This window comes from Corylus avellana, chromosome 3, assembly GCF_965113065.1.
Source record: "Corylus avellana chromosome 3, dhCorAvel1.hap1.2, whole genome shotgun sequence".
Lineage (NCBI taxonomy): Eukaryota > Viridiplantae > Streptophyta > Magnoliopsida > Fagales > Betulaceae > Corylus > Corylus avellana.
Window position 1 is genome coordinate 1,511,485 of NC_142492.1, and position 13,792 is coordinate 1,525,276.

Here is a 13,792-nt window from a genome sequence, read left to right on the forward strand (position 1 = left end):
GTAAACAAGTCGGTGCGGAGGTGTCGACGCTAACACCCTTTCGACGACGGACCGCCATGCATGACACACGAAGCTGCACTTGTATAGATTAACGACATTTGTTGGCTTCCTCAAGATGCTCTCCAGCAGATCTTCTGGAGTTTAGACCAGGTCACCGGAGCCATTGATCGGGGAAATTATGGCCCTTTTGATATGGGAAAAAGGCTTAATCCCTCTGTTTAATCTTTATTTATCTTCTCCTGTAAGTCAAGTTAAAGTCCGTTTGTTCTCTGTTTGGGAGGAGCAGGGTGTAACTAACTACCGCTAACTATCTAACCGTATACCCGCAATTCTATAACTGTATAATTGATGTTACTTATTATAAATATTGAGAAAAACGGTTCCCCGTAACCGGTACATATACGTTTTTGCCCATGTGATTTAATTACTTTATTTTTATTTAAATAAGGAAAGTGTAATTATAATTTAAAAACTAAAGATATTCAAATTATTTAAAAACTTTGAAAACAATAAACAAAATTGTTTTCTATGAGACCTTTCCATGTTTGTACCCCTTTCCAAGGCCTTATTGCTAAATAAACTCGGATAAATAGCGAGTTTCCCCTATCATAATATATAAAATTAATTGGAACGCAACTTTAGATTTAAAATCTCGTCGTATGGAGATTGGCATTATTGCGAGGGACTTTGAGGGACAAGTGACTACTGCAAGAGGACAAACGGATTGTATCACACAGGACCTAGTGGTGGCAGAAGCACAATCGGCATTGAGTGCTGCAGAATTTATTCGTGGAGCTTCATTCCATTATTTTGGAGGGTAATTCATTACAAATGGTAAAGGCCCTCACTGTCTGTCAACTATCAAAATTGGAGCAAATATGGTCAGGTGGTTGAAGATGCTAAAGTAGTGCTCAACAATTTAAGGCATTGGTAGGTTCACCACACTCAAAGAGAAGCAAACTGGGTGGCTCATAGTCTTGCCAAAGCAGCTGTTAGACAAGTCTTGGACAAAGTTTGGATCAAAGAAATCCCAGAGGATATCTGCAATGTTGTCCTTTCTGAGCGCAATATAATCTTGTTATTTAGAGATTTATGCTCTAGATTATTTCTTGATGATGAATGAAAGAAATATGTTAAAAAAAAAAAAATTGTAATAAAGTGGAACCATTTACTTGGTGCACGCATGGATGATTTTCAATTTTCAAAGTCGATGGTTCATTTCAATAAGCACTTGGATATAATAAGACCTAAGGGCTCTCCAAAGACATTATTCCTTTCTATAGTAATACAACAATAATAGCTCGCCATTTCAAAGCAAGAACTTTTAACACAAGAAAGTGCAATCAAGCAATAACTAACACATAAGAGTTCAAATAATTTTCCCCATACTTCTTGCAAGAGACAATCAAGGATCAATCAGATGCACGCCAAGCTCTGAGAAAACTAGAACTTTTGAAATCTAACAAGACACACATTCAATTATTAACCGCATTGTTCAACAGGGAAAGTTTTTGCATTTGAACTGAATTAAGCATGGAACTCACTTGGCGGGGGGCTTACATAATTGCATATTCTCAGTACTCCTCCTAAACCATTATGCACAAGCACAATCTTCTCCTATGACTTTGGCGGTTTACCATATTAATTCTCAGTTTACCATAACTGCACCCAAACTAAGCTTGCAAAGACTTTGTTTCAAGTTTCTATCATTCAATCCCCCCAAACACACACACACACACACACACAAATTCAATGATTTCTTCGCAATTGAGGCTTAGCTTATCAATTAAATTCATGACTGATGAATTATTTCCACACCCTCCTACTGAAGCTGCGCTGAAAAGAGAGATTAAATATGCTGAATGATACGACTACATTGGTGAGGTGAGGAACCCAAACTTGTCTATGCTGAAGAAGAAGAATACCAACACACAAAAAAGAAGAAGAAAAGTTCTCACCTTTATATCATATCATTAAACTCTTTCAAAATTAGGTGTAAATTACAGTCTCTTGAAAGAGCTATTGGGCATAAACAAAATATGCATACTATATTTGCGTTGTGAACCATCGGTAGCACAGTCGATCATTCTGATGAGGAAAAGAGCGAGGGAACCGACCGACAGTCTGATTTGCGATGTCGTATACCCCGAAACCCTCTTTCTGTAGTGTCATACACAAGACATCATCAGTGAAATAGATGCAATTACGTTTGAATATGGTAGAGTCACCAGCTCGCATGCACCCAGATTCATCACAGCTCAAGAAAATAGCTTCGTCACCTAAGCTTGTGATCTCCTTCCACGCCATCCTCCCCCAATCCAATTTGAAAACATTGAACTTCCACCCGCCATTCGACCCTAAATTCAGTTGAACCAACAACAGATCCCCACAAAGCGATTCCACCAGATATTCAGTGGGATATAAATCACTTGATAATGCATTAATCCTAGTTGGGATTCTTTTGGCATAAGGAACATGAGTACCCAACTTAAATTGTATTAAGTTTCGGTGCCAATCAAGTGCACAGAATCCACCCTTGTAGCTTATAACATCAACAACCCACATCCTCATGTCAACAACAATCCACTCCTTACCTCCTGGTTTCAAAAACATCAACTTTTCAAGAGATTTCCCATCACGAATTGCTAAAGCAATTGAACTTGGATTTCCCGGTTCAGATGATAAAACGAACTTTCGCTTCTGGGTATCCAGAGAGTGATCGAGTGTGAACGCGGGTAGCCGAATCCGAGCCCTTGAGAATGGGTTATAGAGACAGATATGATGGGCGTGATACTTGCGATCGCGACCAGAGGAACACTTGGATGTGGTGCAATCCATTACCAGCCAACGATGCCAGGAGTAGACGCTCCTCGGCAACAGGGGCTGCCCATCAACAGTCTTGAACTTGGGAATTTTACACACGCTCGAATTTCCATTGAAAACATTCAACAAACATATGCGTTGCACAATTCTGCTCTGCTTTTTGTAGGAAAGTAGTTGTGGAGGTGACGACGCAAATAGCTCGCCGGCGACGGACCGCCATGAACGACACACGTGGCGGTAGTTGTAAAGATTAACCACGTCAGTTGGCTGCCTCAAGATCATCTCTGCGAGGTCTTCTGGGAGGTCAGACCAGGACATCGTGGCCATTGTCTATGACGGTTTTGAGTGATTCACACCAAGACCTAAAATCCGATTTATAGGACGTAAAATTCGGAATCCAATCCATTGACGGTTTTATATTACAAGTGTTACAATATATTCAAAATATTTTTGGCATATCCTTATATTTTCTGTATTTACCTTATATTTTCGTTTATAGACTCCACATACAACAATTTTTCGAACATAGCCCAATCAAATTAAATCTCAATTTTTTTTATTATTTTTTTTAATCTTTTTTCTAAAGGAAAAAAAAAAATCATATTTAGTCACTAAATTTTCATTTGATTTGAATTCAGTTATTGAGTTTTTAATTTTAAAAATACTACCCAAGTTTAAAATAGGCCACTATATCATTTCACTGTTAAAGTTAACGGTTTTAACATGTCATAAACATTCAAATGCAATGCCACATCAACAAGTGTTAAGTCATTCACAAACCACCCCCCCTTCAAAAAAAGAACATGGATTTGACTAGTAAAACTTAGAGAAAAACATGATAAACTAAGAAGCAAACCCGCAGTAAGAAAGACTTCAGTTCTTACCTCAAAAAAAAAAAAAAAAAGATTTCGGTTCTATTGGTGTGACATTGCATTGGGGTGTTGAGAACTTGAGATAGAAGCTGACGTGTAAAATGTTGATGAATAATCCCACATTATTTGTAGACAAGACCTTGGACGTGTTTATAGAAAATAGACAACAAAATAAGATATGTGATAGATGACAAACTATTATTTTTATGGTAACTCGATAAAAAGACACATTTTGAACTTGGCCAAATCTAAGAGACTAATTATTAAAATTGAAAACTTAATGACTAAATTCAAATCAAATAAAAATTTAAGAACTAAATATAATTTTTCTCTTTTCATAATCCAAAACACTTTTCAAAACTGTACCAAATAGATCCTAATTTGCATTAGTTTTTTTTTTTTTTTTAATAATGAATCTACAATTCTATGAAAATGAACAAAAAAATAAAAAAAGAAAAAGGAAAGCTTTTTATGGCCCTTTCATATTGCTATCTTTTAAATTACACGTTTTGAAACTGCAAATCTCAATTCGAACCCGTAAACATATTGTACTTTCAAAGAATTCTGATTTAAAATAGGTAGTGAATCGATCTATTGTACAAGAAGACACTTGTGTCAGTAACAAAGAATTAGTATACAAGAAAAATTATGACTACTATCAGCTACTTCCCCAAAGGCATGGAAAAATTGACCGAAGCAAAAATCAGGGTATATATAATCCAACCACCTCTCTCAATGATAAGTAAATCCAATTTTCTGTCTCTTCACCATAAGATTCCCATCGAAATATTGCAACAGCAGCAGAAGCAAGTAGAAGCTCATTCACCATAAGATCCAGGAACGAGGAATGATGGCGTTCAAATAGACACTGAAACATATTTCCATCACCTCCAATGGAATTTGGCCAAAACCAAACACATTTCAGCATCCCAGGCTCCTCATTATGCTGCTAAGCTTGTCAATGACAACTGGTGGATTGGCAAATGATCCGTCAAGATTAATTGCATGATATTCCAACCCTTTCCACCGAGCTATCAATGCAAAATGTGGCCGTCGATATTGGCTACTAATGATCTCCAGAATCACAGTTTTTGGCATTGCAGAAACTATGTGAGTCAGACCTGCACCATGAGCACCAATAATAACTGAAGCATCTTGAATGGCTCGGACTTGCTCCTTCATGGACATGTGTGCAAACAATCCATTGACAAGGTTTACATTGCACACTTTATGATTCAATGCCCAGCTCTTCAAGGAATCAAACACTTCTTGTTCATTGCTAAGCCTCGATTCAACTTTACCGCCATGACGAGGATGAGCTAAATAATCTTCCCGTCGAACAAAGAGGACATTAGGACCTGAGACTGGCCTTTCGACATGGTGTCTGTTTACTGGAAACCGAAAGGCAGCTCTAATCATTTCCCCAAATTCAGATAATCGGGCAGTTTTCTTGTCATCAGGGTTTTGCCACAGGTCATGTGCAGATGCTCCATGACAATTTATTTCTTCAGAAAGCCCTTTAAATAGTGCAGTCTCATATCCCAAAGGTGAAAGAATAGCATGGCGAAAACAAACTGGACCACTAAAGTTTTTAGCATATCGAAGACTAGAAAACAATGCTTTCCATGTTTCTTCCAAGGGTGCCTGATTATTTCCACCAAAAGAAGAGAGATCAGTGATATTCGGATAATTAAACATGACCTAGCACTCCGGAACAAATACATAAAACCAGATAGAAATAAAAGCAGAATGGCAGAATATTCCCACAAACACAGACTAGAAATTCACCCATTGGAACTATAAGAAGAAGAAGATAATGATAAGCATACACCCTTCCAACAAATTGATGGAAGATCATTCATGTTTAAGATGCTAACTGAAAACAACAGAAGCTTCTCTTCCCTCAACAGGAAACTGTCATTTAGTTCCACCGTCTGGGAAAAACCAACACTAAAAGGTTTGAGTGTAAGAAGAAAATTAGCTGGTACACTGTTAAGTACCCCTTGTCCCAATTATTTCTCAAGAATCCTAGCGCTTCCATTTCTCCTTCAGACACCTCTATAGTTATAGCATCCTATTGCTCATAATCATTGACACACCACAAAATGTCAATCATCAATCACTCGGGTCCATAAGGTTGTGTTTTTTATTCGAAGAGAATGGTTGGCAGGTTCTGAGATTGAGCATTGGAGAAGGCAGGAATCAAATACTCACTGGATGTTGAGCATCAAATACTTACATACATATACATATACATATACATATACATACATACACACACACACAGAGACAGCAATTTGCACAACAGCAAAAAAGAAACAGGGAAATCTACTGGATCTTTAAATGTGCTTGTTTAACATAAATCCAAATAAAGAAAGGTACTCAAATAAAGGTCTAAGTAAAATGTAAATTTGGCTTATGTGAAAAATCTTTTGCAAGCTTAATCTCACTCATCATGTATGCCATTTATATTTCTCTAAACATGCATGGGTATAAATTCCTGTACTATTGTTATCGTTCTGATAAAATGCTTATTAGAAGTCTGTAGAAGTTGCATGACTGGATCCATGTCCTATTTTTGCCTTACTAAATTAAAAACTTATAGTCCCATCCATCCAATACAAGATTTCTGCACTAAAATCATGAGATGAACTCCATAAAATTTTATTGGTCAAGAACCTCCATCATGTTTGTTCTACAAAAGTTCACTACTTCCTATTTGTACAATACTAAAACTTAAAGCTCCAGCCTTTCTTTCTCATTATTCTCCACTCCACCACTTACTCGACCACAATCCACAAATAACAAGCTGACAAAAGTCAGAACTAAGTATTTGTATGAGCATTATCAGGTGTTCTTAAACAATACAAATGAAGCCGATATACTACAAAAGAAAGAAGCCATGCAAAATCGAGCACACATACCATACAGTGGCCATCCACAAAAACCAACTTAGGTCGATTGGGCAACCCTGTAACTCTTGAAGAGACGTATGCACTGTACCAATCTGTAACAGTGTGGAAAAGGTTTGCATACTCGAAGCGTGTCACCAAAAGCGTAGGCTCCTCAATCCACTGCAAGTGAAGCCTTAGATATCTCAGAACCATATAAAGAGAAAAAATAAATAAATAAGTAAATCATTTGCCCTACATAAAGTTTACCAATCCTAGATTTAGGGTATAATTAATCTTAAGACTTTGGTTTTGGAAACTTCCAATTTTTTGGTGATGCAAAATTGGATATTCAAAACCGCATTATATCACTTCCAAATCAATCTAGAAGAAAATCAAGCATTAATTTCCTAGAACAACACATTGGCATTTAATCCAACACTTCCTACACGAGATCATTAAAAACCCATTAGAATCTTCACGATCAACGCCTCCATATACCAAAAACAAACTGACAAATCAAAACTAACCATACCTGCACCAACACTCAAAGATGGAAAATTTATCCCCAAACCCACCCAGCCGATGATTAATTCCCAAATCAGCGTCCAAATCCATAAATGACATCAAAAGCTGTAACAGTAAACTACTATTTCTTATTGAAAAGGCCAATTCGAGATGGCAAATCTCCTAACAATTCTTTACACTTCAAAAAGCTACTCCTCCCTGCACTTAGTCAGCCTTATATAAGGCTTAGCAACTAAAGCAATTCAGTTACAAAGTTGATTACAACTAACTAAAATAACTGCCACTTATACACGTGCAGTGTTTATTGAAACAGAATTAACTACTTAATAGAATCTAACTTCATCTAACTGTATCACCTTGTGCTCAACCCCCTCAAGCAAGAACAATCTTGGTGAAGCACAAACATGGCCACGGCTCCACTTAGCATCACAATTATAACATAACCCATTTTTTCTTCTTTCCATCATCTCAACATTAGAAATTTTCTGCACTGGCAACACTGCCGAACCAGAAATAGGAATATTAGACTTGTGCTGATTATCAACAATACCAACATTCTCAGAATCCTTTTGCTGCCCAAACAAATTAGTTTTTCCTCCCAACAACCCAGTACCCTTATTCTCTCCCCCAAAACTTCTGCCAACATTATTACAGGGAAGGGCATTCCATTGGGGCTTATTGCTCTTTCTGAAATTGAATATATAATCCTCTTGGATTTTGGCTAAAGAATAAGCATCCATTAGAACCTTAGGTTTAAACATCTTCACTGCCAATCTAATTTCATCTTTTAACCCCCAGTAAAACAACTCAGTTTATGTGCTTCAGGCAAATCAGCCACCCTATTGGCTAAAACTTCAAACTGTTTTTTATATTCTTCCAAAGATCCTCTTCTTGTTTCAACTTTGACAATGTTTCCATAGGATCATCATAAGACCCCATACCAAATCTAATCTGTAATGCTCTAGCAAAATCATCCCAAGCAACAAAAGAATTTGATTTAGTGATCAAAGAACTGCTCAGCCTTGTAACACCAATTCAATGGATCCTTCCCATTGAATTTTGGAAACTCCAACCGAATGGACTTAGTGTAGAATCCATCTCCTGCATGAAATTCTCCACCATCTCCTGCATACCTTCCTCCTTTTGAAGTTGAACAAAAATTGGCCTCCATGGAATTAAAAGATACACTTTTATCTTTCTGTTCTGTTCCCTTCTGCAATTCTTTAATGGAACTCAACAATTGATCCAACCTCTCATCCAACTTCACCTCCAAACGATCCTGCCTTGCACTTATGAAAGCAAACTTATCATCCTGCTTCTTCTCAAAACTATCCTGTCTTGCATTCCTCCCTTCAAAATCATCCTTCAACTGCTTAAACTCCTTCCTGAACTGCACCAAATCAGAATTTTGCCCCATTGACCTAGTTTCCATGAAAAGAAAACAAATGGCTTTGATACCACTTGTAACAGTAAACTACTATTTCTTATTGAAAAGGCCAATTCGAGATGGCAAATCTCCTAAGGAAGCCAATTCGAGATGGCAAATCTCCTAACAATTCTTTACACTTCAAAAGGCTACTCCTCCCTGCACTTAGTCAGCCTTATATAAGGCTTAGCAACTAAAGCAATTCAGTTACAAAATTGATTGCAACTAACTAAAATAACTGCCACTAACTAAAATAACTGCCACTTATACACATGCAGTGTTTATTGAAACAGAATTAACTACTTAATAGAATCTAACTTCATCTAACTGTATTGTTTCTCCTCCAGCTCATCTTCTCTTCCTTGCAAATCTGCCCTAACCTCTTCTGCATCTCCCGTGACAAAAGCCCTCACGTAATCAACTTTAATCCACGAATAGAAAACTAAACCAAAATATCCAAATTCACAAACCCAGCAAACAAAAGAAAAACCTCACCCGCCCAGGGAAAAAAAAAAAAAACCAAAAAAACTGACAAATCAAAACCTAGCAAACCTGCACCACCACCCAAAAACGGAAACTTTATTCCCAAAACCATCCAAAGCAACGATCAAAATTCCCAAATAACCACCTTCCAAGTTTCAAATCCACAAATTGAATAAAAAGCCCTCGAGAAATCAACTTTAATCCATATATAGAAGCTAAAACAAACAACAGATCACAATTTTTTTTTTTTTTTTTTTTTTTTTTAAAAAAAGATGACTATTCAAAACCCAGCAAACTCGTACCACCAAGCAGAAATGGAAACTTTACCATCGATACCCCCGGATTCCCCAGTAGTCAGCTTCCAAATTCGCAAACCGAAACTACAAATCCCAATTAACTGAATCAACCGTCCTCAAGCTAACAACTTTAATCCATCAACAGAATAAACTAAACTGAACCCAGATTTCCTTTCACCCAAAATCATCCAAATTCCCCAACACTCAGCTTCCAAATCCATAAATCGAAACCAAAAACAAATACCCAATTAACAAAAACACTGACTAAACCCCCAAACCTCGTGGCACTGGAACTCGCCCGGCGTGACGACCCGGACGGACCGGATCAGATCCCGCATGGTGTGCTTGGCGATCTCCCCCCTCGGCACGTACCGGTCCAGGAACTCACCGTCCACGAGCCCACGCGGCGGACCCAGAAACCCCACACCGCCGTCGACCTCGAACGCCCCATTCTGGAACTCCGGCAGCTCCTCCTCCTCTCTCCGCCCTATCACCTCCTCCAACCCCTCCCCTCCCCTCGACATCTTGATCCTCTCGGGCACCATCCGGAGCGACCCACCCTCACAAATGGAGCTCCGCAGGGTCTCGCTGTGCCAGCACCTGAACCATCCCCTGGGATTCTCGTCAGGATTTGGAGGGAGGAGAGGGTCGAGGCGGCGAGAGAAGCCGTTGCCGAAGAAGGCCTCGCAGGAGCGTGGGGCCGGAGGGGAGTTGTGGGACCAGGGGAGGTAGGATGGGAGGATGGGCCATGGCTTGAGGTGACGGTTGCGACGGGTGGGGTAGTTAAGTGGGTTGTTGGGGGAGGGTGGTGAAGTTTTGAATGTAAATTGGTAGAGGCAGAGGGAGAGGGAGTTGAGGGCGAAGAGGAAGATGACGATCTTCAACAGCAGAACGTCCCTCTTGTTCTTCATCATTTCGTTTCCTTTCTTTTGTATTTGTGTTGTTGTTGTGGTAATTTGTTTGTTGTAACTCTTGAAGGCGTGGGGAGATGGAAATCAAAAAGGTAAAGGTTGAAGGAGAGAACATACGCTGATTGCTGACACACTGTGAGTGGGGAATGGGGCATGTTGTTTTTTATTGAAAAATAAATAAAATAAAAAGGGAAATATAATAAAAACGTATAAATTGAGATGGAAGAGAAATTAAATAAAAAAAATAAATAAAAAAAAAAAAGAAAAAAGAATTTCTCAAAAGTTATAGGTGGACCCACTCGTACACCTCATTATGTTGAAAATAACTACAACATTGATCAAACAACTTCCACCCCTAAGCAAGCATCAAGAGGCCATGGCCCATAGGTCATATTTAAGAATCTTTCGACACTTTTATCCCTACATCTATATTTCTTTATCTTGTTCTTACCTTTTTCTTTCTCTTTGTAACTTAAGATATATTTGAACCAAGGTGATGTCAAATAATTAGATTGTTTCAATAAATAAAAAAGTGGGAAATTGTGGTGGAAAGAGATATGGTACCTCCGCTATCACTCTACTTTCACGATCATGATTCATTCCAAATGAAAAAGAAACAAATAATAATAATAATAATGGAAATGGGCTCATTAACATAACAAGTTTTGAGGATAAATATTAATTTATTTCCTACTCCTTATATGGAGCTACATATCAAGACTAAGTGCGCTTTCTGATCTCCAATGCCTTGCTTTCTCAAATCCATTGACACAATTCTCAAAGTCATCAATGGTCTGGTCAATCTCTTCCTGGGTGTTCATCACAAATGGTCCAAACTGCACCAGAGGCTCTCCCAATGGCTCACCCCCAACCAAAATGAATCTGAGGGGTTTGGAGGACTTGTTCCATGCCTCCAACCCATCCCCTTTTCCCAGAAGAAGAATGTGGTGGGCTGAGGCTGCCGAAGATTTCAGATTTCCAAACATCCCTTCTCCCTCCAAGACATAGACAAACGCATTCCATGATGTTGGCACAGGTTGTTGAAGGTGAGTTCCTGGTTTGAGTGTGAAATCCAAGTACATTGTTGGGGTCCTTGTGTAGATTGGTGATTTTGTTCCCAAGGACTCGCCGGCTATAACTCTAACCTTTATCCCATCTTCCACAGCTTCAGCAATGTTTTTACTCAGCATTTCTTGATACTTTGGTTCAATCCTGTGATCAGACAGAAATCAGAGCTCCATCAGATGAAGTTTTGGACACTTGGGGTAAACAAAGCAAAGTTTGGCCTTTGAAAGCCATGAAAGTAGTTCCAAGATGTTGGTAATGGAAAATGGTCATTAATTCCCAAGGGTTATAATTATATGACAGAAGTTCAAAGCTTGCAGGCAGGCAAAAGCTATCATCTATCATGACAGAAATTAACAACTTTAGAAATAAGATACTTTCTAGTTTATTTGAACTAAATATTATCTAGTTAGTTATACTAAAGGGATATTTTTGTCTTTTTATTTTTTAGGGACAAAATATACAATTCAAAATGAAACATGAGTAAAAAGGTGAGTGTTCTAGCTGACCATTTCTGGCTGGTATGCACACACGCAAGATGGTGGTGCATTCAAAAGCATCTTTGGAAAAAGGTCCCATGATGGCCAATGATGGTTGTAGTATGTGACAACTGCATATTCTCCTTAGAAAAGTTTAAAACTATATTGACTTTTTCGAATTTCAATTCTCAACGATTTGCTACCGAGAGTTATTATGTGGTTCACCTGTTTAAATAGAAAAACAGATGAATCTTATCTTATATTTACTGTTCGAATTGTTAACAATTTAAAAACAAAATTATTAGGAATCTTGTCTAACTTATCCATTGACTCAGGCGAATACTATTTTGCTTTAGAATGACCACACAGTGACATCAAACATATGTCATATAGCTGTCTGTCTCTGTGGACGGCCTATTGCTTACATTTTATGCTTGGAGGAGAGGTTGATCCACAATTGTAAGCCCTTTTGAGTTCCCTGGGCGGCAGGCATTTCTGAGTGGACAATTCCTCTTCCTGCAGTCATCCATTGCAAGTCACCGGCTCCTATTGTCCCCTTGTGCCCTTCAAAATCTTCATGTGTGACAGATCCCTGATGACAAACAATTGCTTTCAATTAGGGTATGTACAACCCGCCTCTAAAAATAAAGGTTTCATTAAAGACCCACAGAAAAACAAATAAAAAAAAGATAGTAGTCATGCTGGGTCTTGTCTGTTTAACATATTTCCTGCCAACTACATGGACCCAAGAAAGCTCAGGTCAACCTTGTACAGTTGTCTGATTAGGATAGGGCAGCAGGGGTTGGGTCTCACTGGCTGAACTATACAGATACATTGCCAGCCAGCTGCAATTTCTTAGAAGAGGCATCCTCCTCACCTAAGATTTTGAACAACCATCCTGAGAAAAATAACAAAGTTTTCCAGAATTTCCTCCATCTGTCTAACACAGTCTTGTCAGACTAATATGTGTCTAAAATACCTATAATTTTGAAAATGCACATAATTTTGAACATACGTCAATTTAATAGATTGAACCCTAGACGAAAACTTTGTCCCATGAAAAATTAACCAATGAATTAGGTAGTATGATTTTTTTTTTTTTTGTTGTCTTCTTTATCTATCTCATGGTTTATATAATTACTGCGAGTTTCAACCATTTTAATGTAATAGCTGAAATATAATGGAAAAATCGACCAACTTTATAGTGGGTTTTTATTTGTTTCTTTTTTTTATGCACTATATATATATGAAAAGAAAAGTAGTGATGATCGCATGCGCACAATTATAAAAAGGGATATACCTGCAACATGTATGTCACTGTCTCGAATCCTGCTTAGAGGAAAAAGAAGAATTAATGATGAGAATCATCCTATTTTATTGTCGACAGGCAGAGGTGATTTACAAAAGTGAGAGAACCAAAAAAAAAAAAAAAAGCCAATAATCAAACCTCTGTGTGGATGATCAGGAAAACCAGCAGGAGCAGTAACTGCAACATTCAAAATAACAAAAATCTAATCAAAACGAAGATAGATGCATATATATATATATATATATATACAGACGACCCATTACATTTCATGAAGAAACAGGGGAAAACAGAGACAGCCCACCTGAGAATTCATCCAGGACAAGAAAAGGATCAAAGTATTTTAGCTCAAACCTGAAAAACAAAAGTATCCCATTAGCCCAAACACCTCAAATTGCTCAAAGTTCCATTCATTTGATCAGTATAATAACTCTCTTACCGTCCTATGCTCCTCCTAACAATGGCGCCAGCTCCTTCATGCTGTGGCCTGGCCAAGAACTTCCTCTCCACAAGACGTGGTTCGTTGAGAACACCACAACTTTGATCATTTCCAGGCATTTTTCTTTCTTTATATAATTAAAAGCGTCAACTTTCAGATACAGATTGCAGAGTCCTCGAAATATGAGAAACAGAGCATGATATTTGAAGTTATTTATAGGGCAGGGAGAGAGAGAGGGAGAGAGATTTGTTATGGAAGGTCAAAAGGAAGATA

The 13,792-nt window shown here is 38.1% G+C and overlaps 3 protein-coding genes across 4 annotated transcripts; all 3 read right to left on the reverse strand.

The window, feature by feature from the left end:
- Positions 1-1,939: 1,939 nt before the first annotated feature.
- LOC132174589 (putative F-box protein At1g44080) lies at positions 1,940-3,238 on the reverse strand. Its single transcript, XM_059586224.2, has one exon. The coding sequence runs from the start codon at positions 3,148-3,150 to the stop codon at positions 2,047-2,049; it is 1,104 nt and encodes a 367-aa protein (XP_059442207.2). The 5' UTR covers positions 3,151-3,238; the 3' UTR covers positions 1,940-2,046.
- Positions 3,239-4,149: 911 nt separating this feature from the next.
- XYLT (beta-1,2-xylosyltransferase) lies at positions 4,150-10,349 on the reverse strand. 2 transcript variants are annotated; one of them, XM_059586518.2, is made up of 3 exons: positions 9,598-10,349; positions 6,620-6,769; positions 4,150-5,339 (listed from the first exon to the last, which is right to left on the reverse strand). In XM_059586518.2, the coding sequence occupies exons 1-3, from the start codon at positions 10,231-10,233 to the stop codon at positions 4,617-4,619; spliced, it is 1,509 nt and encodes a 502-aa protein (XP_059442501.2). In that variant the 5' UTR covers positions 10,234-10,349; the 3' UTR covers positions 4,150-4,616. The 2 variants fall into 2 exon arrangements, with proteins under 2 accessions (XP_059442501.2, XP_059442502.2); XM_059586519.2 differs by lacking the exon at positions 9,598-10,349 and adding an exon at positions 7,471-8,780.
- Positions 10,350-10,880: 531 nt separating this feature from the next.
- On the reverse strand, positions 10,881-13,792 carry LOC132173376 (RmlC-like cupins superfamily protein). Its single transcript, XM_059584861.2, has 6 exons — positions 13,520-13,792; positions 13,385-13,434; positions 13,222-13,260; positions 13,075-13,103; positions 12,200-12,366; positions 10,881-11,442 (listed from the first exon to the last, which is right to left on the reverse strand). The coding sequence occupies exons 1-6, from the start codon at positions 13,636-13,638 to the stop codon at positions 10,938-10,940; spliced, it is 909 nt and encodes a 302-aa protein (XP_059440844.1). The 5' UTR covers positions 13,639-13,792; the 3' UTR covers positions 10,881-10,937.

Bases quoted from the DNA above. Each gene is read 5' to 3' on its own strand.
- LOC132174589 (XM_059586224.2), bottom strand. From the start codon at position 3,150: ATGGCCACGATGTCCTGGTCTGACCTCCCAGAAGACCTCGCAGAGATG.
- XYLT (XM_059586518.2), bottom strand. From the start codon at position 10,233: ATGATGAAGAACAAGAGGGACGTTCTGCTGTTGAAGATCGTCATCTTC. The intron at 6,770-9,597 runs GTTTGGGGGTTT...CTTCACTTGCAG, and splicing joins GCGAGTTCCAGTGCCACGAG to TGGATTGAGGAGCCTACGCT. The intron at 5,340-6,619 runs GTATGTGTGCTC...GGAAATAATCAG, and splicing joins TTGTGGATGGCCACTGTATG to GCACCCTTGGAAGAAACATG.
- LOC132173376 (XM_059584861.2), bottom strand. From the start codon at position 13,638: ATGCCTGGAAATGATCAAAGTTGTGGTGTTCTCAACGAACCACGTCTT. The intron at 13,104-13,221 runs GTTTGATTATTG...TCCTCTAAGCAG, and splicing joins TCCTGATCATCCACACAGAG to GATTCGAGACAGTGACATAC. The intron at 11,443-12,199 runs GTAAGCAATAGG...GTCTGATCACAG, and splicing joins CTCTCCTCCAAGCATAAAAT to GATTGAACCAAAGTATCAAG.